Source organism: Papio anubis, chromosome 2 (genome assembly GCF_008728515.1).
Source record: "Papio anubis isolate 15944 chromosome 2, Panubis1.0, whole genome shotgun sequence".
Taxonomy (NCBI): domain Eukaryota; kingdom Metazoa; phylum Chordata; class Mammalia; order Primates; family Cercopithecidae; genus Papio; species Papio anubis.
Window position 1 is genome coordinate 87,875,381 of NC_044977.1, and position 27,114 is coordinate 87,902,494.

At 40.3% G+C, this 27,114-nt stretch overlaps 1 protein-coding gene across 40 annotated transcripts in view; it reads left to right on the forward strand.

Annotated features, from left to right (window-relative positions):
* Nucleotides 1–27,114, forward strand: part of PBRM1 (polybromo 1) — a 151,468-nt gene that overhangs the window by 13,146 nt on the left and 111,208 nt on the right. For all 40 annotated transcript variants that reach the window (XM_017955406.2, XM_021934344.2, XM_021934345.2 and 37 more), the window contains 5 exons: nucleotides 4,577–4,724; nucleotides 11,626–11,769; nucleotides 15,582–15,698; nucleotides 21,175–21,243; nucleotides 24,856–24,954. In XM_017955406.2, coding sequence (XP_017810895.1) covers nucleotides 4,577–4,724; nucleotides 11,626–11,769; nucleotides 15,582–15,698; nucleotides 21,175–21,243; nucleotides 24,856–24,954 — 577 coding nt within the window. The remainder of the gene's footprint in view (nucleotides 1–4,576; nucleotides 4,725–11,625; nucleotides 11,770–15,581; nucleotides 15,699–21,174; nucleotides 21,244–24,855; nucleotides 24,955–27,114) is intronic.

The following is a 27,114-nucleotide window of genomic DNA, read 5'->3' on the forward strand; positions in this document are numbered from 1 at the left end:
TCACTGCAAGCTCCGCCTCCCGGGTTCACGCCATTCTCCTGCCTCAGCCTCCCGAGTAGCTGGGACTACAGGCGCCCGCCGCCTCGCCCGGCTAATTTTTTGCATTTTTAGTAGAGACGGGGTTTCACCGTGTTAGCCAGGATGGTCTCGATCTCCTGACCTCGTGATCCGCCCGCCTCGGCCTCCCAAAGTGCTGGGATTACAGGCGTGAGCCACCGCGCCCGGCATGGGATCAGTTTTTTAAATTACACAGAGTCATCTTGCACACACCTTCCTATGGAAGGTATGTTCCGCTAACTAGAACATCTTTCCTCTCTTGCTGTCAAAATATAATCACTATTCTCTTCAAAACTCTGGCTATTGGCCAGATGTGGTGGCTCACGCCTGTAATCCCAACACTTTGGGAGGCCGAGGCAGGTGGATCACCTGAGTTCAGGAGTTCGAGACCAGCCTGACCAACATGGAGAAACCCCATCTCTACTAAAAATACAAAATTAACCGGTTATGGTGGCGTGCGCCTATAATCTCAGCTACTCGGGAGGCTGAGGCAGGAGAATCACTTGAACCCAGGAGGCAGAGGTTGCTGTGAGCCAAGATCACACCATTGCACTCCAGCCTGGACAACAAGAGTGAAACTCTGACTCAAAAAAAAAAAAAAACCAAAAAAAAAACCATCTGGGAATTGAAGTTATTTGTTCTGAAAACATATATGAGAGTGTTAGAAAAGTGGTCCCCAAATATTTCCACATTCTAATCCCTGAAACCTGTGAATATATTGTGTTACATGGCGGAGGGGAATTAAGTTTGCTAATCAGCTGATCTTGAATTGGAGCGGTTATCCTGGATTATCCATGTGGGTCCAGTGTAATCACAAGGGTCCTTAAGTGGGGAAGAGGGAGACAAGTTCAGTCAGAGATTTGAAGATGCTCTACTGCTGGCTCTGAAGATGGAGGAAAGAGACTACAAGCCAAGGAATGCAGGTGAGATCTAGAAGCTGAAAAAGGCGAGGAAATCTTTTTCACTAGGTGCTCTGTACTAGACATCCAGAGGGCATGCAGTCCTGCCAATACCTTGATTTTAGACCAGAGAGACCCATTTTGGACTTCTGACCTCTAGAACTAATATAGTAAATGTGTTTTGTTTTAAGCCTTCAAGTTTGTGGTAATTTGTTACAGCAGCTGTAGAAAGCTGTGAGTTAACTAAAGATTTAGATTCATTCATGACTGTTGATGCTACAGTGGGTAGCTACCGAACTGTAAGTTGAACTGGAGACAAATTTCTCACCTCAACGAGTGAGCCACTGAGAGTGCAGTGTCATCATTCTGAATTAGGAGAGCCCTGTAAATTACCAAATTAGCCATGGCCAAAAAGGAAGCATTGTTTTTAAAATGAGGTAACTGTCTCCATATTTGAGTTGGTTTATCAGTAATAGTCTTCTGAAAGTTATTTAATTAGCATAAAGTAGTAAAAGCATGTATTTATTGTTTGCCACATTCTAGACACAATACCAAGCATTTTCCCGACCATATCTTATTTAAAATTCTGAGTTATCCCAGTTTATAGGTGAGAACTTGCACAAGTTCTTGTAACTACTAAAAGATAACTGTTGTTCAGACTAAAGTCGTTCTGACTCCAAAGCCTGTGCTCTTAACCATTATGTGGTTTAGAGTAGCAGCATCATACTGAAGTATACAAAACACCTTTTATAGAAGATACCGTCCCTCTGCTGCCTCCTTTTCACCGGCAGGCTAGTGGTGAGGGACAGAGGATACACACCTTGGGTGCTGGACCACTGTCATGTTACAACCTCAAAGGTAATGGTGGCTTTCTCTGATGCACCTCTGTGGAATGTATATTTTTTCTCAAGTATTTATGATAATTAGTATTGCTCAGAGCTACACAATTTGTGAATACCTTTTTGATACTTTGTTTTAGTTACTTTATTAGTCTGCTTTGTACTAGGACATCCAAATCAACAATGGCTGAAACAAAAGAGAAATTTCTTTCTCTTGTGTAAAAGTTCTGTTCTGTGAAGTTGTCAAGGTACAAGTATTGGCCAACTCTATTCTGCGATCTTTGTGGTATCACCCTTGCCTGCACGGTCTGAGATGACTCACTACCACAACTACCTTCCAGCCAGTATGGAAAAAGAATGAATGTTAAGGACATGACTTGGATGTGACACACTTCAGCTCTCATATTGGCTAGAACCTAGCTGCAGTGAGGCTGGAGAATAAATATGGTCTTTAAGATTTTGTTTTGTTTTGTTTTGTTTTCCTTAGAGACAAGGTTTCGCCATGTCACATAGGCTGGAATGCAGGCTACTCACAAGCACCATCTTTCCACACTACAGCCTTGACCTCCAGGGCTCACGCAGTCCTCCCTCAGCCTCCCAAGTAGCTGGGACTACAGGCATGCAACACCATGCTGGCTGAGAATATGGTCTTATTAGTAGCCATGCAGCAGCTTAGAATGCTGTCATCCTGGGAAGAAGGGAGAATGGGGTATGGAGTAGCCCACAGGCTCTCTGCACACCAGGGCTAGTGTTTCTCATTATGCTGATTAAAACTTTGCGTTTTGGCTATTTTGCAGCTGTACGCCAGACTGCCTTCACCTATTGTTTAAAGAAAAAAGTTGTTTTGAACATACAATATAATCCTGTTTATGTTAAATTTGGTTTGTGCGTACATGTGCCTATAGAGAAGTCTGGAAGAATGTCTATAAAAATGCAAATAGTGCTATTTATTCTGGATTATAAGGATGATTCTTACCTTTGATGGTTTTCTGTATGTTTGATTTCAGTGGAAAAAATTAGTACTGTTAGAAATTAGAACTATTTCATTTTGAAATGGGGAGACCCTGTTTTGACCATATGACATAGAGTGAGAGGTTGGTATCCTGATTTTTCTTTTGTCTTTGTGGTAATTCTAAAAATTGGTGAGGAACCTTGTAGCAGTGATTCTGGGGGATAGTGTCCTTTCTAGGCACATGTCTTCATTGAATTCTCAATTGTCTACAGATAATCCCCTTAGCTTGAGACACTGCTGGGGTCCTGCCTCAGTCCCCTTAGCTTGAGACACTGCTGGGGTCCTGCCTTAGTCCCCTTAGCTTGAGACACTGCTGGGGTCCTGCCTCAGCAAAGAGCACTGGACTGTGGGTCCAGTAGGCCCAAATGGAGAGGACCATCTTGGATATCAAGTTATCAAAGCCCTAATGTTTGCTGTGAGAAGGTTCCTTGATACCACTGACAACATCAGTATTCTTTCTGCTTTTTCTCTGATATCTCAATATTCTGATTTTTTTGGTTGAAAAAAGTTTCATGTAAGTGGACCTGCACAGTTCAGTGGTCAACTGTACTGTATTAACATTCACATCCTGATTTTGATGGTTGAGCTGTGGTCCTTGTTTGTGAGAAACAAACACTAAATTATCAGGCGTGATGGGGCATCATGTCAGAACTTATTCAAATGGTTCGGAAAAAAGTACTATTTTTGCAACTTTTATGTCAGAATACAAATTTAAAAATAATTTAAATATGCATAATAAAAGAATGGCTATAACTTGTCCGCTAAGATTTCAAGAGAGATTTAAGTCTTAATTGCCATGATGTTATTTGTAATAACTTATCTCTTACACATGTAGAATGGGGCTGAATACCTACCCCTGTGCAGAATTGAGAAAATAGTCACATCGTTTTTCAGAAGGTTTACTTGTTTCATGGAACTTCATTTGAAGAAAGCCAGAAAAAATACTAAACATCCATGAACCCTAAACCCAAGATGTTATTTTGGGAACTTAAGAAATTGTCATTAAAATTATTTAAGGAATTAAATAAATTAATTATTTTAAGAAATTTTGTCATTGTAATTACCTCCAAAGTTTCTTTTGTGTTCCTCACTACCCCTCTCCTTCAAGGTATAACCACAAAGCCAAATTTTGTATTTCTTAGTCCCATGCTTTTTTTTTTTTTCTAAGAGTTTGGTTGTGTTTAGATGTATCTGATGTCCGCTCATCTTTGTTAAGCTACTTAAGCCAAGGGCTCATCTTTGTCCTTTGTAATTTTAGTAATTGGTATTAAAGCAGCATTTATAACAGGCATTTGATAGTACTTGGCAGAAAAAATTTATGTGCTCACTTACTGAAGAAAGAGTCCGTTTTGTAAGTTTATAAAGAGAGTTGAGACATGTATCTGTTTTCACACTTTTGAGCACTATGAAAGGTAAATCATTTTCATTTATAAAAGATGCCATTGACACAGGTTTAGCATTGGTGCCCTAAACATTAAATATTTAGCATAGAAAAGATCATCACAGGTGTTAATTTAGGTTTTTATATCATTAACATGTTTTGAAAAGGGAATGCATGGGCATCTTGCTTTTGTTACTCTCTTTTAGTTCTAATGTGAGTTTGATTGCGGATTTTTTTTTTTTTTTTTTTTAGTAAGCTCCAAAGTCCGTGAAAGATTCTAATATGCCTGTCACTTGGGATATTGAACATTACCATAAATAGTTTTGAAATACAACTTTTTGTAAGCTTCAGATTAATATCTCCTTTAAAAAAATTTAAATTATAACAGAAATCAACCAGACTATTATGAAGTGGTTTCTCAGCCCATTGACTTGATGAAAATCCAACAGAAACTAAAAATGGAAGAGTATGATGATGTTAATTTGCTGACTGCTGACTTCCAGCTTCTTTTTAACAATGCAAAGGCCTATTATAAGGTAAGAAATTATGAAATTTGGAAGATACCAATTTGATAATTGGCTTCTTTATAAATCTGGCAGGTGAGTAGTAGTTTCTTTATGTGGCTTGAGTTTGTATTTGTCTTATTCGTAAAGAGACTGAACATTCATATGAGTTTTATTTCTTATTTATTTACATATTTTAATTTATTATTTTTTGAGACAGAGTCTTGCTCTGTTACCCAGGCTGGAGTGCAGTGGTGAGATCTTGGCCACGGCAACCTCCACCTCCCAGATTCAAGCAATTCTCCCACCTCAGCCTTCTGAGTAGCTGGCGCTTCAGTCATGTACCACCATGCCCAGCTAATTTTTGCATGTTTTGTAGAGACCAGGGTTTCACCATGTTGCCCAGGTTGGTCTTGAACTCCTGGGCTCAAGTAATCTGCCTGCCTTGGCCTCCCAAAGTGCTGGGATTGTGGACGTGAGCCACTGTGCCCAACCCACGTTCATGTGATTATGAACTATTCTTATTTTTCCTCTGTCTGTTGAAATCTTTTGCCCATTTTTCTCTTGGTTGTTGGTCATTTTCATATTTCTGGAACTTTTTTTTTCTTTTTTTTTTTTAGAGACAGTCTCACTATGTTACCCAGACTGGTCTCAAACTCCCGGCCTCGAGTGATCCTCCTGCCTCAGCCTTGTGAGTAGCTGGGACTACAGACATGAGCCACCACTCGTGGCTTTAGAAATTTTTTTTTTTTTTTTTTTTTGAGACAAGGTCTGTTGCCCAGGTTGGAGTGCAGTGGTACGATCTCAGCTCACTGCAGCCTCTTCTTCCCAGGTTCAAGTGATTCTCCTGCCTCAGCCCCCCAAGTAACTGGGATTACGTGTGCCCACCACCACGCCCGGCTAATTTTTGTATTTTTAGTAGAGATGGGGTTTCACCATGTTGGCCAGGCTAGTCTTGAACTCCTGACCTCAAGTGATCCACACACCTTGGCCTCCCAAAGTGCTGGGACAACAGGCATGAGCCACCATGCCTGGCCATAGAAATTTTTTTTTTTTTCTTGAGACGGAGTCTCGCTCTGTTGCCCAGGCTGGAGTGCAGTGGCACGATCTCGGCTCACTGCAAGCTCCGACTCGCAGGTTCACGCCATTCTCCTGCCTCAGCCTCCAGAGTAACTGGGACTACAGGCGCCCGCCACCACGCCTGGCTAATTTTTTGTATTTTTAGTAGAGACGGGGTTTCACCATGTTAGCCAGGATGGTCTCCATCTCCTGACCTTGTGATCCGCCTGCCGCAGCCTCCCAAAGCTGGGATTACAGGCGTGAGCCACCGCGCCCAGACAAAATTTTTTAATTATTTTAGATGCTAAACCTTTTTTGATTATGTGTGTTAGTTTTTATATATATATTTTTTTTCTTTGATTTTGTGTGTTTTAAATATCTTTTCCCACTGTGTGCATATCTTTTTACCTTTCATGGTATTTTTTGATGAACAGAAATGTTTTATTTTAGTATAATCAAATTTATCAATCTTTAAATGAGTTTATTTGTATCTTGTTTCAGAGATTTCTCTTGCCCAAGATATTCTTCTATTACATGCTTTTCTTAAAGTTTTATAGTTTTGTCTTTCACATAAGCCTTTAATGCAGCTGGGATTGATTTTTGTCTTTTATAAGGTAGGAATAAATGTAGCTGGGATTGATTTTAGTCTTTTATAAGGTAGGAATCAATTTTTCTCCCACGGGTATAACTAACACTATTCTCTCTGCGTTTGTTCGCAGTCACTGCTGTCATCATTTTCATGTATTCATGGATCTATTTCTGTCCTTTTATTCTAATAGGCCATTCTATTTCTATCTTAATTACTTTGGCTTTATAAATTTTTTTTTTTTTTTTTTTGAGACATGATCTCTCTTGTTGCCTAGGCTGGAGTGCAGTGGCGTGATCTTGGCTCACTACAGCCCTCGTCTCCTGGGTTCAAGCAATCTTCCTGCCTTAGCCTCCTGATTAGCTGGGACTACAGGTGCTCACCATCACACATGGCTGATTTTTTGTATTTTTGATAGAGACGGGATTTCGCCACGTTGCCCAGGCTAGTCTTGAACTCCTGGGCTCGAGCTATCTACCCTCCTCAGCCACCCAAGTGCTGGGATTACAGGCATAAACCACCATGCCCAGCTTGCTTTATACTTCTTTTTCTGGTTAGAAAGCAGGTTAACTACACTTTACCCTTTGCCATTTCGTACGCATTTTACATTAGTGTGTTAAGTCAACAAGCACACAAAAAATTTTTTTTGAATTTTTATTGTGATTGCATTGACTGTAGATGAATATTAGTGAAAATTTACATAATGTTGACTGTTCCAGTCTGTGAATTTGGTATGTCTTCATTTATTTACATCTTTTTAAAAGTATTTTAGTAAAGCTTTAAATGTTTCTTCATAAAGATTCTGCAAATATGTTGTTAAGTTTATTCTTGAAACTATAAATGTTTTGGTTTTGGGTTTTTATTTTATTTTGTTTTGTTTTGTTTTGAGATGGAGTCTTGCTCTGTTGCCAGGCTGGAGTTGCAGTGGCCTGATCTCGGCTCACTGCAACCTCCGACTCCCTGGTTCAAGTGATTCTCCTTCCTCAGCCTCCCAAGTAGCTGGGATTACAGGCATGTGCCGCCACGTCCAGCTAATTTTTGTATTTTTAGTAGAGATGGAGTTTCACCATGTTGTCAAGGCTGGTCAGGAACTCCTGACCTCAGGTGATCCACCCACTTTGGCCTCCCAAAGTGTTGGGATTACAGGTGTGAGCTGCTGTGCCCAGTCCTTTTAAAATCTTTTATATCCTCACTGATTTGTCTGCATGAACTTTCCACTTACTGAATTCAGTGTTTTAAAATCTTACACTCTGATTATCAATTTGTCTATTTCTCCTTATAATTCTGTTACTATTTGCCTTATATATTTTGAAATCATGCAAATAGGAACATACCAGTTTAAAATCATTATATTATCCTAGTAAATTGAACTTTTTGGCATTATGTGGTAGCCCTTTTTATTACTAGTAATGTATTTTATTTGAAGTCTGTTTTGTTTGACATTAATGTAGTTACACTAGCTTTATTTTGGTGTTTACCTAGTTTGTTTTGTTCATTCTTATACTTTTAACATGTTCATATTCTTTTAATGCTGAGGTATGTCTTGTAAACAACATATATATGAACTCCTATTACTCCAGTGTATAATCTTTATCTTTTAACTAGAGCATTTCAACTCTTCATAGTTTTAGTAATTACCATTATGTTTAGATACGTTTCTACCGTCTAAATTTTTACTCTATTCATTTCATCTTTTTTTATTTTTTTAATCTTTTTATTTATTTATTTATTTATTTATTTATTTATTTATTTATTTTTGAGACAGAGTCTCACTCAGCTGCCCAGGCTGGAGTGCAGTGGTGCGATCTTGGCTCACTGCAACCACCATCTCCCGGATTCAAGCGATTCTTCTGTCTCAGCCTCCCGAGTAGCTGGGATTACAGGCACCCACCATCATGCCCAGCTAATTTTTGTATTTTTATGGGGTTTTACCATGTTGGCCAGGCTGGTCCTGAACTCCTGACCTCAGGTGATCTGCCTGCCTTGACCTCCCAAAAGTTCTAGGATTACAGGCGTGAGCCACCATGCCTGGCCTTAAGTGTTTTTAAAGATGAGGTCTCACTAAGTTGCCCAGGCCAGACTCAAACTCGTGGACTCAAACAGTCTTCCCACTGCCGTCTACCAGGTAGCTAGGACTGCAGGTGCACACCACCTTGCTCAGTTTCTGTATTTTGCACTTCAATGCATTTTGTTATTTTTTTCCTCTATGCCTTCTTTTGATTTCATTTTTTTCAAAACTTTTTTCCTCTTATTACCTCTAAAATTTGGAAATTGTAACACCTATGGATAATCTTTTAGTTCTTATCTAAGAAGTTTTAGTATGCATAATTAACTTATCAAAGCCAGAAGCTAATCAGGATCTTAATCCTCCAAACAATACAAAGACTTTAGAATAATTCAACTCTGGTCACTCTTTTCCTTATTTATAATGCTGGTGCTGTGTACTTTAGTTCTTTTGTGGCAATTTTTGAATCTCGTAGAAAGTGGTCCCCAAGGTTTTTGGAACCAGGGACCAGTTTTGTGGAAGACAATTTTTCCATGGACAGCAGTGGATGTGAGGGGTGGGGGGCAAGGTCAGGATGAAACTCTTCCTTCTCATATCATCAGGCATTAGATTCTTATAAGGAGCTCACAACCTAGATCTCTTGCATGCTCAGTTCACAATAGGGTTCACACTCCTATAAGAATCTAATGCCACTGCTGATGTGATAGGAGCAGCTCAGGCCATAATGCTCTCTTGCCTGCTGCTCACTTCCTGCTGCGTGGCCCAGTTCCAAACAGGCCATGGACTGGTAGCTGTTTGTGGCCTGGGGGTTGGGGACCCCTGCCATAAAATACTATTCAGCCAGGCATGATGGCTCATGCCTATAATCCCAGCGCTTTGGGAGGTTGAGGCAGAAGAGTGCTTGAAGCCAAGAGTTTGAAATCAGCCTAGGCAGTGTACTAAGACCCCATCTCTACCAAAAAAAAAAAAAAAAATTGTTTTAATTGGCTGAGCATGGTGGCGTGCACCAGTAGTCCCAGCTACTTGAGGGGCTGAGGTGGAAGGATCATTTAAGCCCAAGAGTTCAAGGCCGCAGTGTGCTATGACCATGCGACTGTACTCCAGCCTGGGCAACAGTGAGCTCCTGTCTTTAAAAACATTAATAATAATAATAATAATAATAATAATAATATTGATTTGTAGAGTCAGTACCATTCATTATTGCGACTTTCTTTATTCTTCATTCCTTTTTGCTATTGAGAAGTCATCTGTCAGTATGATTGTAGTTCCTTTAAAGGTTATCTGTCTTTTCTAGCTGTCTTTAGTATCTTTTTCTCTTTTGTATTTTATAGTTTCATTGTGATATATTTTTTGTATTTTCAGTAGAGACAAGTTTCACTGTGTTAGCCAGGATGGTCTCAATCTCCTGACCTCATGATCTGCCTGCCTCGGCCTCCCAAAGTGCTGGGATTACAGGCTTGAGCCACCGCCCCTGGCCAGAACACACCTGTTTTTTATTCTATGGCAGATTATTCTGATAATCTAATATTTGAATTCCAGTATCTAATACATATATTTGTTTAGTTTCACTGTCATTTTTGCTAGCTTTCTCTTGTGATTCTTTGATTCTTATGTGCCTCAAGATTTTTTACTATGAGTTCATATTTCTTGGAACTTTATCTCTAGAGATCACTGGAGCATTAAATTGAAGTTGGTTTCATCCAGAAATGATTTGTTGCTTGTCCAGGATGACTGCCCTGTCTTTGTTAAGGCTAACTTATGATGACGAGTTCTCAGAGATTCATTTCACGCCTCTCCTCTCCTCTCAGTGCCATGGTTTGAGATAGGCGTGAGTTTAGATAGGTAGAGGTTGAGATGGGCAGTCCTCCTTGCTCCCTGGCAGTGCAGAAACAAATTGATTTGAGTTCCCACTAACAGTGTAGCCATGGCCTTTGGATTCCCAGCTTCTGGTAGACCTTGACCTTTGTCTTCCCTCCTTGCTGCCCAGAGAAGCCTTGGAAATCAAAGCTTGTTTTATCACAAATGAATGCCCATAAAGTGAACATTTGACTTCAGTGTTCTGGGTTTTCATCTGGGTTCTTGCTTTTACTCCTTTAATTTTATGAACATCCTTACTTCCTATTGGCATCCCATGTATGCATTTTTAAAGTTTTTTTTTTTAAAGTTTGCATTCAATGTTGTTTTAACTAGAAGGTTTCAGTCAAGACTTTATTATACCCGCTATACTTCATGAACAGACATTTTGAAACAAGGTATTAAGGAATTTCAAACTAGAAATATTAATAACAACAGTCATTAGCGTCTATCCTTTAAGTCAAATCTTATCCTTTAAGTTGTCTTTCTTAGTGTATCAGTAATAATTAGTTTTTTTGGGTTTTTTTTTTTTTTTGAGACGGAGTCTTGCTCTGTCGCCCAGGCTGGAGTGCAGTGGCGCAGTCTTGGCTCACTGCAAGCTCCGCCTCCCAGGTTCACGCCATTCTCCTGCCTCAGCCTCCCGTGTAGCTGGGACTACAGGCACCCACCACTGCACACGGCTAATTTTTTGTATTTTTAGTAGAGACGGGGTTTCACCATGTTAGCCAGGATGGTCTTGATCTCCTGACCTCGTGATCCTCCCGTCTCGGCCTCCCAAAGTGCTGGGATTACAGGTGTGAGCCACCGCACCCGGCCAGTTTTTTGGGTTTTTTGGGGTTGTTTTTTTTTTTTTTTTTTTTTGAGACAGAGTCTTGCTCTGTCGCCAGGCTGAAATGCAGTGGCACGATCTCGGCTCACTGCAACCTCTGCCTCTCTGGTTCAAGCGATTCTCCTGCCTCAGCCTCCCAAGTAGCTGGGACTATAGGCACGCATCTCCATGCCCAGCTAATTTTTGTGTGTTTAGTAGAGACGAGGTTTCACCATATTGGCCAGGATGGTCTCGATCTCTTGACCTCATGATCCACCTGCCTTGGCCTACCAAAGTGCTGGGATTACAGGCGTGAGCCACCGTACCCGGGCATAATTAGTTTTAATTTAGCAAATCATTTGTCTTCTGCCTCAAGTCTTTCTGTAATGAGATAAGACATAAATAATTTGATTTCAGAATGTCTTTAAAACATACATGTAATTTTTTGGAAGTGGGATTAAGACCCATGTATGTTTTAATCATGAGGATGTTAAAATTTGTAATAGAATTTTCAAAATTGTGTCAAAATACTGGTCTTTGCTGAAGCAGACACTTTAAAAGTAGCAACTAATCTCCAATACATTACTAAAGTGATTTTTTTTTTCTTTTTGCTAATGTACAGCCAGATTCTCCTGAATATAAAGCTGCTTGCAAACTCTGGGATTTGTACCTTCGAACAAGAAATGAGTTTGTTCAGAAAGGAGAAGCAGATGATGAAGATGATGATGAAGATGGGCAAGACAATCAGGGCACAGTGACTGAAGGAGTAAGTGTGCAGCTGGAAATTGTGGTGGATGGGCTCTTGGAAGGCAGAGAGGGCCCTGCTTGTGATTCCCTCTGGGATGTTGTGGGCAACTAGAATTCCTGTGCAATTGTATTGGTAACTGGGAGAATAAAAGGACATTCAGCCAGAGAGCCCCACTCCATTTTTAAGGGATCCTAGGATATTCTGGACAATGTGTGCCATGTGTGGTGATTTTCATGAATTGTACTTACATTAATGCATATTTCCTGCTCAGTTTTAAAGAGAATCTTGATATTATCAAGGATTAGTCCAGTGTTGTTACATTGAGACATCATGTAAGGGAAGGCAGTGTTGTGATTAGAAGTTGGAATGTAATCACCTTAGTGAGGAATATTTCTGTAGGTTAGAATGGTTACTGTTCCTAGAACATACTAGGTGTGTTTCTACCGCTGGAATTTTGCAGTTGTTCTTCTGCTAGAAGATGTTTCCTTTGGCTTTTCCCGTGACTGTCTCTTTTTTATTATTCTAACACCATCTAAAGTGGTATCTACTGAGACAGGACTTTCCTGACCACCCTATCTAAATTGTTTGCTTTGCCTTCCTCCTTTTCAGCTCCTACCCCACCCTGTCATCACAGGGTTGTCTTCAGTTTTTATAATGTCACTATATGTGAAATAGCATACTAGTTTACTTGTTTTTCTCTCTTCCCCCAAGCAGAATGTTTGCTCCTGAGCAGGTATCTTCTTGTTCATTTATTCCTTATATCTACACTATACCTGGCATGTAAGTGCTGATAAATATTTACTAAATAAATAACACATGCTTCATGGCCAGGCACAGTGGCTCGCACCTGTAATCCCAGCACTTTGGGAGGCCAAGGCGGGAGGATCACTTGAGGTTAGGAGTTCAAGAACAGCCTGGCCAACATGGTAAAACCCCATCTTTACCAAAAATACAAAAATTAGCTAGGCATGGTGGCAAATGCCTATAATCCCAGCTACTCAGGAGGCTGAGACACGATAATTGCTTGAACCTGGGAGGTGGAGGGTGCAGTGAGCCGAGATGGCGCCACTGTACTCCAGACTGGGCGACAGAGTGAGACTCCATCTCAAAAAAGAAAATGAAAAAAGAAAGTAAAAAGACATGTTTGAAAAGAGAAAAAAAGAATAGTAGAAGGGATCAGAACTCTTCTACAGCTAAATTGTAAGAAGCACAATGCGGAGTATTCCCCTTTCTTCTGTAACTTATCTACATAGACCTTTTGCTGGAACACAGAGAAGCAGTGATGGGTGAATTTCTCAAAAGTGTAATTACTTATTAGAGTCTCAAAATACAGTTCCTAGTCAGGTGCTGTGGCTCACCCCTGTAATCCCAGCACTTTTGGAGGCCGAGGCAGACAGATCACCTGAGGTCAGGAGTTTGAGACCAGCCTGGTTTCAAACATGGTGAAACCCCATTTCTACTAAAAATACAAAAATTAGCTGGGCATGGTGGTGGGCACCTTTAGTCCCAGCTACTTGGGAGGTTGAGGCAGGAGAATCACTTGAACCTGGGAGGCAGAGGTTGCAGTGAGCTGAGATCATGCCGCCGTACTCCAACCTGGGTGGTAGAATGAGACTCTGTCTCAAAAAAAAAAAAATGTGTATATATATATATGTGTATATATATACACACATATACATATAGTTCCTGTATATTATATATATTTTATATGTGTAAAATTTTATATTTTATATATGATATATAAATATATAGTTCCTCAGCACCTTGTCAATTTAAGTAATTAAGTGATTGGAACTAGATAGAAGGCTAAAACTAGGAATTTCCTGGAATTTTACTCTCTCATATAAATGCAGGAGAAGCAACCCATGCTTTCTTCAGTAGAACACTGCTTGCAGAGGCCCCACCCTTAGTGTAGAGCTTCAGGGCTCTAGTCAAAAAATTAAAATGCCTACATTTAGGACTTGCCCATATTTCTTTCTGTAGTGCATAATTGATGAGAAATTGGGAGGATCTTGTATGTTCCCATTTATACCTCCCAAGCCTCTTTCAAATTTTGTTTTTTTGAGACGGTGTCTTGCTCTTTGGCCCAGGCTGTAGTGCAATGGCACAATCACAGCTCACTGCAACCTCCATCTCTTGGGTTCAAACGATTCTTCTGCCTCAGCTTCCCAAGTAGCTGTGAATGCAGATGCCTGCCACCATACCAGCTAATTTTTGTATTTTTAGTATAGATGAAGTTTCACCATGTTGGCCAGGCTGGTCTCTAACTGCTGACCTCTGGTGATCCTCCCACTTCAGCTTCCCGAAGTGCTTGGGATTATAGGCGTGAGCCACCATGCCAGACCCCAAGCCTCTTTATAGCTCTATGATTCTCATGGAGGGAGAAGACATTTTCAGGTTTCTAATGTTTAAATCAAGGATGATTTTCTTGGGACTGGCGCGGTGGCTCACTCCTGCAATCCCAACACTTTGGGAAGCTGAGACTGGAGGATCACTTGAGCCCAAGTGTTTGAGACCAGCCCGGGCAACATAGTGAGATGCCCATGTCTACAAAAAGTAAAAAAAACTAGCCAAGCATGGTGGTACACATCTGTGGTCACAGCTACTTGAAAAGCTGATGTGGGAGGATTGCCTGAGCCCTGGAGTTTGAGGCTGCAATGAGCCGTGGTCACGCCACTTCACTCCAACCTGGGCAACAGAGTGGTGAGAAAAAAGTGCTGAACCTTAAAATTGAGACTATACTAAATAAAAAGAGCTTCTGTTGTATTGAGATAGAATACCTTTACTTTTATGATTTAAACAAGGAAAAACCATTACTCTTTATTTTATATGTACAAAGAATGATTCGGACTAGAAGCATCATTTAATCCTTGACTGAGACATTCCATTGCTTATTCTAGAAACTTGCTTCAGACTTGGACCCTCCCTGGTCAAGTATTCTTTGGGGCATATACTTCCTATGTTGAAACAGTGACTAAGCTAGGTATAAACCAGTCAGTCTAAAGAGCAGAAATGGTGTACATTGATTTACTTAATCGCTATTTAGTTTTGAGTTAATTTGAATTCAGTTGTTAGACCTGGTAGAGCACCCCATGGTGAAAAGTATGTAGTCCCAACTTTATGTAAGTAGTCATTGTCCTGTAAGAATATGAAGACTTCAATAGATGTGAACAGCAGATATAGAAATGACCAACTATTATGGGACATGTTTTCTCCTGCTCGGTTGCTCATTTCACATTTGTAGCACTTAAACTTTGCCATTACAATGTTTACTGTAGAAAAAGGTTCAATAAAAGGACCTACTACAAGGGATTTAATTGCAAAAATAGCATAAGGAGCCTCATTAGGTTCATATAGGTTATTCTAGGGATACAGTGCATGTGTCCAGCATCAGAACATCATGGGGTATTCTTGAAATTTGGAGTTAAAATAAGTACTGGTTAGGAGTTGCTTTTTTGGCCAAGTACAGTGGCACATGCCTGTAATGCCAGCACTTTGAGAGGCCGAGGTGGACGGACACGAGGTCAGGAGTTTGAGACCAGCCTGGCCAACATGGTGAAACCCCATCTCTACTAAAAATATAAAACTTAGCTGGGCCTGGTGGCGCACGCCTAAAATCCCAGCTACTCGGGAGGCTGAGGCAGGAGAATTGCTTAAACCCAGGAGGTGGAGGTTGCAGTGAGCTGAGATTGTGCCACCGTACTCCAGCCTCTCCATCTCAAAAAAAAAAAAGTTGCTCGTATGAATTAGCTTTACAATTTTAGAAGCTATGTAATATTCAGCATTTTATTATTTTTCTTACAAAGTACTCTTTTTCTCCACATTACCAGTCTTCTCCAACTTACTTGAAGGAGATCCTGGAACAGCTTCTTGAAGCCATAGTTGTAGCTACAAATCCATCAGGACATCTCATTAGCGAACTTTTTCAGAAACTGCCTTCTAAAGTGGTAAGTGATGCAATTAAAAACAGGTAAATGTCAGTGTTTTGTTTTTAGTACTTCAAGAATTTTATTAATTACTGATAAATAAAGTAAGTTTAAAAGGAAGGTGTTGGGCTGGGCGTGGTGGCTCACGCCTGTAATCTCAGCACTTTGGGAGGCCGAGGCAGGTGGATCACCTGAGGTTGGGAGTTCGAGACCAGCCTGACCAACATGGAGAAACCCCATCTCTACTAAAAATACAAAAAATTAGCCAGGCCTGGTGGCGCATGCCTGTAATCCCAGCTACTCAGGAAGCTGAGGTAAGAGAATCACTTGAACCCTGGAGGCAGAGGTTGTAGTGGGTGAGCCAAGATTGTGCCATTGCACTCCAGCCTGGGCAACAAGGGTGAAACCTCATCTCAAATTTAAAAAAAAAAAAAAATGGAGGATGTTGGACCAGGCGCAGTGGCTCACGCCTGTAGTCCCAGCACTTTGGGAGGCCAACTAAGACAGGGAGATCACCTGAGGTCAGGAGTTTGAGACAAGCCTGCCCAACATGGTGAAAACCCATCTCTAGTAAAAGTATAAAAATTACCCTGGCGTGGTGGTGCGTGCCTGTAATCCCACGTACTCGGGAGGCTGAGGCAGGAGAATTGCTTGAACCTGGGAGGTGGAAGTTACAGTGAGCTGACATCACGCCATTGCACTCCAGCCTGGGTGACAGAGCAAGATTCCGTCTCAAAAAATAAATAAAAGGAAGATGTTGGAGGCAGCCAAGAGATCCTCCTCACAGCAGCACAAAACATACATTTTACATGATCAGAAGGTTGTGATTTTTATTTTTTTTATTTTTATGTTTTTTGTTTTTTGATTGGTAATTCTTTTTGTTTGTTTCTTACTATGGTAAAGGATATGTATCATAAAATTTATCGTTTTAGCCATTTTTAAGTGTACAGTTCTGTGGCATTAAGTACATTCACATTTTTGTGCAACCATCACCATCATCTGGAACTTTTTAGTCTTACAAAACCAAAACTCCATACCCATTAAACACCAAGTCCACTCCCCTCTTCTCCCAGTTTCTGGCAACCACCATTCTGCTTTCTGTCTATGAATTTGACTATTCTAGGTATATCATAGAAGAAGAATCATACAATATTTGTCCTGTGACTGGCTTGTTTCAATTAGCATATGTTCAGGATTCATCTATATTATAGCCTGAATCAGAATTTCATTCCTTTTTAAAACTGAATGGCATTTTGTTATTTATATATAATATCTTTTGTTTATAAGTTTTTTGGGGTGTTTGGTTTTGTTTAGAGATAGAGTCTTGCTGTGTTGCCTAGGCTGACCTCAAACTCCTGGGCTCAAGCGATCCTCCCACCTCAGCCTCCCATGTAGCTGGGTATACAGGCTTGTGCCACCATGCCTTACTACATTTTGTTTACTCATTCATCTGTCAGTGGACATTGGGTTGTTTCCAAGATTGGTAATTCTTCATTGATAAAATAAGCACCTTAACTTAGCCTTATTTATTATTTATTTTTTTGAGACAGAGTCTCGCTCTGTCATCCAGACTGGAGTGCAGTGGCATATCTTGGCTCACTGCAACCTCCGCCTCCCGAGTTTAGGCAATTGTCCTGCCTCAGTGTCTCAAGTAGCTGGGATTACAGGCATGCACCACCACACCCGGCTAATTTTTGTATTTTTTAGTAGAGACGGGGTTTCACCATGTTGGCCAGGCTGATCTTGAACTCCTGACCTCAAGTGATGCACCTGCCTCAGCCTCCCAGAGTGCTGGGATTACAGACATGAGCTACTACACCCAGCCTAAACGTTGCATTTGTAAGAGTGGAAACTTTCTCATTGTGTAGGAGACAGGGTAAGAGGAAGATAAATGAATTCTTCCTCCTTTTAGTTCTCTTTGATCTCCTGGTGATGCCAAAAAAAGAAAAAATGAATTAGGTACTCTTCTACCTGAAAAAGGAAGAGGTTTTCTAAACAAGTGAGACCTTTAAAAAGTATCAGACTTCCTTATGCCTTTACATCCAAAAGATAGGTAACATACAGATTTGACTCACATTAGCCTATGAAACCGCAAACATTTTCACGGCCTTAGCATTCTTATATTTCTAGGTAAGGGTATACTTCCAGAAGTACTCTACGGTAGCACTTAGCCCTATTGTGATCATTTACTTTTCTGTCTACCTCCTTTTCTCCCTGAATTTCTTGAGGACAGTGACTGTGCTGTATTTACCTTTGTGTTCCTGTCTATAACTGGAACCCAATCCGAAGGATTGGATGACTTCAGATTACTTTGTACCCCATGCTGGGTGGTCATAGGTATGCAAGATGCTTGTTGACTGATGAGTAGCATGCAACTTTCCTCATCAGTCATTATTAAGTCTAGTTATTTAAAGGTGTGTCTTGATTAGCTGTAGGATAGTTACAACATTAGAAATAAAGCATCAGACCACTGCTGTCCTAGGTGTGAATCTTACTAGAAAGATATAATTATTAATATTGGCCATATGACTTAAAATTTTAAGAAAAGGAGTAAACAGTATGATGATTCTTTGAAGAATTAAACATGGAATTACCATATGATCCAGCAGTTCCACTTTGGATACATACTCCAAAGAAAGTGAAAGCAGGGTATTGAAGAGATATTTGTATACCCATATTCATAGCAGCATTATTCACAATAACTAAAAATGGAAGCAACTCAGGTGTCCATCAGTGAATGAATGGATAAACAATATGTGACATATACATATAGTGGCATATTATTCGGCATTAAAAAGGAAGGAAATTCTGGAACATCCTACATGGATGAACCCTAAAGACATTTTGTTAAGCAAAATGAGCCAGTCACAAAAGGACAAATACTGTATGATTTCTTATATGAGGTACCTAGAATACTCAAAATCTTAGAGACATAAAGTTAGAATGGTGGTTGCCAGGGGCTGGAGAGAATGGGGAGTTTAATGTGTACAGAGTTTCCATTTTGCAAGATTAAAAAGTTCTGGAGGTGGATGTCGGTGATAGTTGCACAGCAGTGTGAGTGTACCTAATGCCACAGAACTGTACACTTAAAATTGGCTCAAATGGTAACTTTTATGTTACTACGTGAATTTTATTTTATTTTTGTTTATAAAAAAAATTATAAAAGAAGTGCAGGATAGCTGCAGTGACCCACACCTGTAATCCCAGCACTTTGAGAGGCCAATGTAGCTGAGACTGTGTCTCTACAAAAAAATTTTTTTTAATTAGTTGGACATGGTGGTGTGCACCTGTGGTCACAGCTGTTTGAGGGTTCTGAGTTGGGAGGATCACTTGAGCCTAGGAGTTCAAGGCTGCAGTGAGCTGTGATCATGCCACCATTCCAACCTAGGCAACAGAAAGAGACCCTGTCTCTTTTTCTCTCTCTCGCTCTCTGTCACTCTCATTCACCCACACACACTTACACGCAAAATAGAAGAGAAGTACTGTCTTCGCTCAAGATTTATTCTTACCCTTCAGGAGATAATCAGTGATGGTCAAATCAACAACAGTGATTTGGGGCAATGAAACATCAATGATTAGTTCCCCCCATTCCCCCTTCAAGGTCACCTTGAAGGAGCTGGTTGGGAAAAGCAGATTTCTATTGGTCCCTCAGGGTGTGGCAGTTTGAAAGACAACAAGAGTTGAGACCTAAAGAGGCAGGGCAGTTTTCACCTTTCGTCAGTAAGTCCATCCCAAGCAGGCTGGCTGTGTGGGAGAGGTAGATTGGGAATTTGTGGGATTGGATGACTTCGAGTTACTTTGTACTCCGTGCTGGGTGGCCTTGCCATAATTTGTCCTCTGAACTTTGTCTCAGAAGTAGAACTGGTGAAGAGAAGGGGCAGCAATGGAGATTGATCCAAGTAAAGGAAGGAGTAGGGTTAAGAAAGTAGTGGTAAGCTTAGGGGACAGATGAGATAAAGCAACACAGAGATCATCTATCTGTTCAGCCCAGTAATTGAGTGAAGGCTGTGACTTTCTGATTTGTTGTTGTTTGGGCTTCGGTAGGGTTTGAACAGGTAGGAAGAACTGGGAGAACACAATCTGACTTCCCCTGAACCTCTCCCATCTGATAAGACCAACTTTTGATATTTGGGCAACTGCAGTTATTTCCTCCAAGTAAGAAAATCTGTAGGAAAGGCTGAGGGCAGTAAGTGAATCTAGGTTGTGAAAGCTTCAAGGACATTCCTCAACATGTTCCACTTCTTGGGATGAGCTAGTATTTGATAAATCAGAAGTTGCTAATAATTTAGCTTCATTTCTTTTTTTTGTTTGTTTTTTCAAGACCGTCTTGCTCTGTCACCCAGGCTGGAGTGTAGTGGCTCGATCTCAGCTGACTGCAACCTCTGCCTCCCAGGTTCAAGCAATTCTCCTGCGTCAGCCTCCCGAGTAGCTGGGATTACAGGCGCCCACCACCACACCCAACTAATTTTTGTATTTTTAGTAGAGACGGGGTTTCATCATATTGGCCAGGCTGGTCTTGAACTCCTGACCTCGTGATCCACCCGTCTCAGCCTCCCAAAGCGCTGGGATTACAGGCGTGAGCCACTGTGCCTGACCAGAATTTTGCTTCTTTTTTTTTTTTTTTTTTTTTGAGACAGTTGCTCACATTGCTCAGGCTGCAGTGCAGTGGCACAATCTCAGCTCACTGCAACCTCTACCTCCCAGGTTCAAGTGATTGTCCTGCCTCAGCCTCCCAAGTATCTGGGATTACATACATGCACCAACACACCAGGCTAATTTTGTGTTTTTGGTAGAGACGGGGTTTCTCCATGTTGGCCAGGCTAGTCTCAAACTCCTGACCCCAGGTGAACCACCCACCTCGGCCTCCCAAAAATGCTGGAATTATAGGTATGAGCCAGCACGCCCTGCCTAGATTTTTTTTTTTTTTTTTTTTTTGAGATGAATTCTCGCCCTTGTCCCCTAGGCTGGAGTACAATGGCATGCTCTGAGTTCACTGCAACCCCCATCTCCCAGGTTCAAGTGATTTTCTTGCCTCAGCCTCCTGAGTAGCTGGGATTACAGGTGCTTGTCACCACGCCCGGCTAATTTTTGTATTTTTAGTAGAGATGGGGTTTCACCATGTTGGCCAGGCTGGTCTCAATCTCTGACCTCAGGTGATCTGCCCGCCTCAGCCTCCCAAAGTGCTGGAATTACAAGCGTGAACCACCACACCCAGCCCCAGCCTAGAATTTTTTAAAACATTAAATTGTATGCTAGTTGCATAATAATAACACTCAAATGCCAAGTTCTAACTCCTATGCCATGCTGTTGGATAGATCATGAAGCTTCTTAAAATTAAACTATTTATGGTTCTGATGTAATAAACGTGCTGTACAGCGGTGTCTTTAGCCTCGAATCTCACAAAGCTACTTAACTGGTTGTTTGAACAACAGATTGTCAGCGTACTTCCTTCTCTTCTCATTAGCTTATTGAGCATGCCTGGCTTTTTGTCTTCCAGCAATATCCAGATTATTATGCAATAATTAAGGAGCCTATAGATCTCAAGACCATTGCCCAGAGGATACAGGTATGAAGATGACCATACATAAATGTTTGTGGTTTAGAGCGGATTGGCCTATGATCTTTCCTAGGAGCTTTTAGAAAACAGAGAAGCTAGTTGTCTCTGTAAGGGGTTATTAGCAAATCATGTAAATAAATTAAAATAGTGTTACTGATTGTAGCTTTGGATTGCATCTTAGGACAAAAGTTAAAACGTGTTGGTTACTGATATTTCTGATTATAAAAGATACATTTATGATAAAAGCTTTCATTTTTAATGTTTTAATTTTTTATTTTTGTGGGTGCATAGCAGGTGTATATATTTATGGGGTACATGAAATTTTGCTACTGCCATACAGTGCATAATAATCACATCAGGGTAGATGGGGTAACCTGTTGTTTATTTTTATCTGCTTCCAAATAGCTTTAGGATACGTTAGAATAAAAGCTACCCATAACAGATGTTACAGAGTGTAAGGTCAGTGGAATTAGATATGACTTTTTTCTCTTTGGCCTTCTCTACCCTCCCCCTTCACTGTATCCCTAGCAATAAATAGTGGCAACTAAGCACTCAGCATAGACTTGCTATGTACCTAGCACTGTTTTAAGTGCTTTATGTGTATTAGCTAATTAATTCTTAAAACCCCACAGGGTAGTACTGTTATTATTCCTATTTTACAAGTTAGAAAACCGAAGCACAGAAATGTTAAGTAATTTGCCCAAATCACTGCCTAGTAAGGAGAACTAGGATTTGAATCCAGACAGTCTAGCTGTAGTCTGTGTTCTCAACCTTTACACTTACTGTTTCTTCACAGAGTAGGTGATTAATAAATATTAATTGTGTGACTGAGTGACTAGGATTTAAAATTTGATTATTAGAAGTAAGGGAAAGTATAGGGAAAAAGAGCTAAATTGTACCAGAAATTGAGTATTTAGAGTAGAACTGATACGGTTCTTTTTCTAGCTCTGCTACTTAACCAGCTATGTCACTTTGGTCAGGTGATTTGCCTGCTTCCTCTGCTGTATGTTGCGTGTAGTATCACTGCTTTGCAGAGTCATAGAGGTTAATGATAATATAGATAAAACATCTCACATAGAACCTACAGCATGAGGTCCTTATAAATGTGAGTCACTGATCTTCCCAGGATAAGGAGAGTTTGCTGCTCCCAGGAGGTAAGGCAAAAAGGAAAACAGTGTGTTACATAGTGTCATTGGGAAATGAGACTGATAGACACTGTGGTTTGCCAGGAAGGAGAAACTTCTTTGACTTTAAATTCTAAGAGAGTAGTAAAGAGTAACAGTATATAATTACTGGTACCACAGATAAATTTTCACAGAATGATAAAATACAGATTGCCTGATGTATCATCTGTTTTTTTTAGAGTTTTTTTTTCTTTCGAGACAGAGTCTTGCCCTGTCACCCAGGTTGGCGCGCAGTGGCACGATCTCAGTTCACTGCAACCTCCACCTGCTGGACTCAAGTCATTCTCCTGCCTCAACCTCCCGAGTATCTGGGATTATAGGCGCCTGCCATCAAACCTGGCTGATTTTTGTATTTTTAATAGAGATAGGATTTCACCATGTTGGCCAGGCTGATCTCGAACTCCTGACCCTAAGTGATCCACCCACCTTGGCCTCCCAAAGTGCTGAGATTATAGGTGTGAGCCACCATGCCAGGCCTCGTCGGGTTTTTAGATCAGCCCAATAACTGCTTCTGAGAATGACTCAAGTCTCTTAAATCCCTGGAATTTCTAACGTGTGTAGGAGGATTATGCTTTCATAATCCTGGAAATCGAATCAGATCTTTAATCATCTCTATCTCAGCCCCAGTCTTCTCTTTTTGACTTCTTGCCTTATCTTGTCCTTTCTTCTTTCCAGAAGTCTCAGAGTCACCTTTTGCCATCACCCGATTCAAGGTCCTTGTCCTCTTATGTCCAAATTACTGGAATAATCTATTTTGCCTCTCTGATGAAAGGCTTTCTAGTCCTTTCTATATCTTGCCTCCTGACCTTGGCTTTCTTCCTGCCAGTCCCCTGCTCAGAGACTTAATTCACTTGTTTTCCAATGCCTGCTAAAGCATGTCACAGCTCCTTGTAGCAGTTGAACAAAACCGACTCTGACTAACTTAAGTGGAAAAAGAATTTTTGAAAAGCATATTGGATAGCTCAGAATTGTTGAGAAGAAAGGTTGAGGAACTAGCCTTTGGATACTAGGCAGAACTTAGGAACATCATGGCACAGCCGAGATCATGCACAGCCTCTTTGTGGTGCCATTGCTGTTACCACTGTCATTTGCTACTGTGGTCCCTGGATACTTGCTGCTCTACTGCTAGACTGTCCTCTACAGGAGTCAGGAATGAATTCCTGCCATTCCTGCAGGAGTCAGGAATGAATTCCTGGCCATTCCATTAGTCCCTCTAGACCTAAGCATGAATTAGCTGACCTGTGGTTATTTCCCCTTGCCCTGGCTGCCAGGCTGCTGGCAAAGTGACCATCTGCCCACTTTCATCCTCATTGTGGGAGGTAGAGCCCTCCCTACAGCTATGCTGATTCCCTCCGTATAAGAAGGATGTATAGTTGTTGGTAGTCCCACATGGCAAATAGTTATACTCCTTTGCCTGGCTCTCTGGATTCTGCCCCTTTCGTTTTTACCCTACCTGTGCTTATGGTTCTACCCTTCTGCACCTTCCATTTCACTCAGTTTGGTTTCCTTACTCTCTCTAGACCATGTCTTTTTCATTTCTGTGTACTTATCATTAGGCAGGTGTGCCTGTTACCTAAAAGTGTGTCCCTCTTTCATTTCCTTTGTAAATTTAGGCAACTGTATGAGTATTCCTGGGTTGTTTTGGATTGAGTGAGCCTTCAGACCTGACAACTCTAGCACACAGTAGGTACTCAGAAAATGTTAGCCTCTGTGCTGGACTGATTTCATATTTTACCCCAAGTGGTTCATGTAACTAGAGGGAGTTTTGCTTCACACTATTAAATCCACTTTAAAGAATTAGTATTCGGCCGGGCGCGGTGGCTCAAGCCATAATCAACACTTTGGGAGGCCAGAAGCGGGGTGGATCCGCGAGGTCGGAGGTCGAACCATCCTGGCTAACATGGTGAAACTCCCGTCTCTACTAAAAATACAAAAACTGGCGGTGGTGGCGGGCCTGTAGTCCCCGAGCTACTTTCGGAGGCTGAGGCAGGAGAATGGCGACGAACCTGGAGATGAGACTTGCCCGGTGAAGGATCAGCCACTGCACTCAGCCTGTTGACACAGTAGCGAGAGACTCCGTCTCAAAAAAAAGAGGTGGTAATTCATGAAACACTTAGAACTGTGTTTGGCACATAGTAAGCACTATGTGTTTGCAAAATAAAACTTTTACCTTATTTGACTTTTTAAAAATTGTAATTTATTTTTATAAAGAATAATGCAGCTCTGGTTTTGCTACCTATCTCAAAAACTTACTTATAAATGCATACAGTAATAATTTATAAAAAAGAAAATGACTTTACGTATTGTTCATATGTGTACTTTCCAATGAAGTCTTGGAATATGGTGACAATTTAGAAATATGTGGGGTTCTTTTTTTCAAGGTTGTACTGATTAACTCTCATTAAAAGGAACTGCTATATTTTGTTGTTTATTGTAGAATGGAAGCTACAAAAGTATTCATGCAATGGCCAAAGATATAGATCTCCTCGCAAAAAATGCCAAAACTTACAATGAGCCTGGCTCTCAAGTATTCAAGGTTAGTTTTGTTGTTGTTGTTGTTGCTGTTTTCCTTGGTAATAGTAGCTAGTTTAAGGTCAATAATTTTTATATAACAACTTTATTGAGATATAATTCATATACCATGGACTTTACCCTTTGAAAGTATTTAATTTAGGCTGGGCGCAGTAGCTCACGCCTGTAATCCCAGCACTTTGGGAGGCCTAGGTGGGTGGATCACGAGGTCAGGTGTTCCAGAACAGCCTGGCCAACATAGTGAAACCCCATCTTTACTAAAAATACAAAAATTAGCCGGGCATGGTGGTGGGCTCCTGTAATCCCAGCTAATCAGGAGGCTGAGGTAGGAGAATTGGTTGAATCCTGGAGGCAGAGGTTGCAGTGAGCTGAGATTGCGCCACTGCACTCCAGCCCAGGCGACGGAGCGAGACTCCGTCTCAAAAAAAAAAAAAAAAAAAGTATTTACTTTAATAGTTTTTATTATATTCATGGAGTTGGGCAGCCATCACCCCAGTCAATTAACAGTCGCCCTTTATGTCCCCCCAGTTTCTCCAGCCCTAAGCAACCTCAAATCTATTTTCAATTTCTGTGTTTGCCTATTGCCATTTCACACAAATGGAATCATAAAATATGTGATAGGGATTTTTTGCGACTAGATTCCTTCAGTTAGTGTAATGTTTTCAGAGTTTATCCATTTTGTAGCATGTGTCAGTACTGTGTTCTTTTTATTGCTGAATCATATTCTACTATGGGGATATACTGTATTTCATTTACCCATTCATCAGTTGATAGATATTTGGATAGTTTCTACTTATTGGCTATTATAAATAATGCTGTTGTGAATGTTCACATATAAATTTTTATGTGGATGTATAAATACTACATATATATATATATATATATATATTTATATATTTTTTTTTTTTTTTTTTTCTTTTGGATACATACCTAGGAATGGAATTGTGGGATCATGTGTGGTAACTGTCTATTTAGCTTTCTGAAGAACCGCCAAACTGTTTTCCAAAGTATACCATTTTACATTCCCACCAGCGATATCCAGGTGTTGCCATTTCTCCACATCCTCACCAACACTTGTTTTCCATTTTTTGTTCTTATTATAGATATCCTAGGGAGTGTGCAGTGGTATGGCATTGTGGTTTTGACTTACATCTCCCTAATGATTAATGATGTTGAACATCTTTTTATTTTATTCTTTATTTTGATTTTTAGGTCATTCATATGTCTTTAAAGAAATGTCTGTTCAGATCATTTGCCGATTTTTTAATTGTGTTACCTGTCTTTTTGTTGTTGAGTTGTAAGAGTTCTTTATATGTTCTGGATATTATACCCTTATCATGTAAATGGTTTGCAAATATTTTCTCCCATTCTCTTGTCTTTTCACTTTTGTGATTGTGTCTGTTGACACACAGAAGTTCTTCATTTTGAATTTCACTTTATCTATTTTTTTCTTTGGTTGCTGATGCTTAAGTGTCATATCAAATAAACCATTGCCTAATCCAAAACCACAAAGATTTACACCTATGTTTTCTTGTAAGAATTTTATAGTTTAGCTCTTAATATACTTAGATCTTTGATCCAGTTTGAACTAATTTTTGTATATGTGAGGTACATGTAAGGTAGGAGTCCAAATTCATTCTTTGATATGACATATTATCCCAGCACCATATACTGAAAAGATTATTCTTTCCCCATTGAATTGTCTTGGCAACTTTGTTAGAAATCAGTTGATCATAGGTGTATGGGTTTATTTCTAGATTCTTTGTTCTTTTCCACTCACCTAAATTTCTGTCCTTATGGCAGACCTGGTTAGTTTTGAATCCATTTTTTAGTTAAATATTGACTTATTCCCTGCATTTAAACTTCATAAATATAAAAAGCAATCTGTGTAGTGCAGTACACAGTGTGAAATGACTGTTTCATTGCTTTGCAAATTCCATCTCAGAAGTTTTATGGTTCTGTAATGAATAATTGCTTGTAGAAATTTATTAATCATGTATAATGGGGAATTTGCCAAAGGAGACTCAAAATCTTTTGGTAATAAAATCATTTAAATTTTCTGAATGCTGACTCAAATACTCAAAATTGCTGTTGGTAGTTAATGTTAACTTTTATTTTTCATCTTTTAAGAAATTCTGAGAGAAAATAAGGAAAGAACTATGAA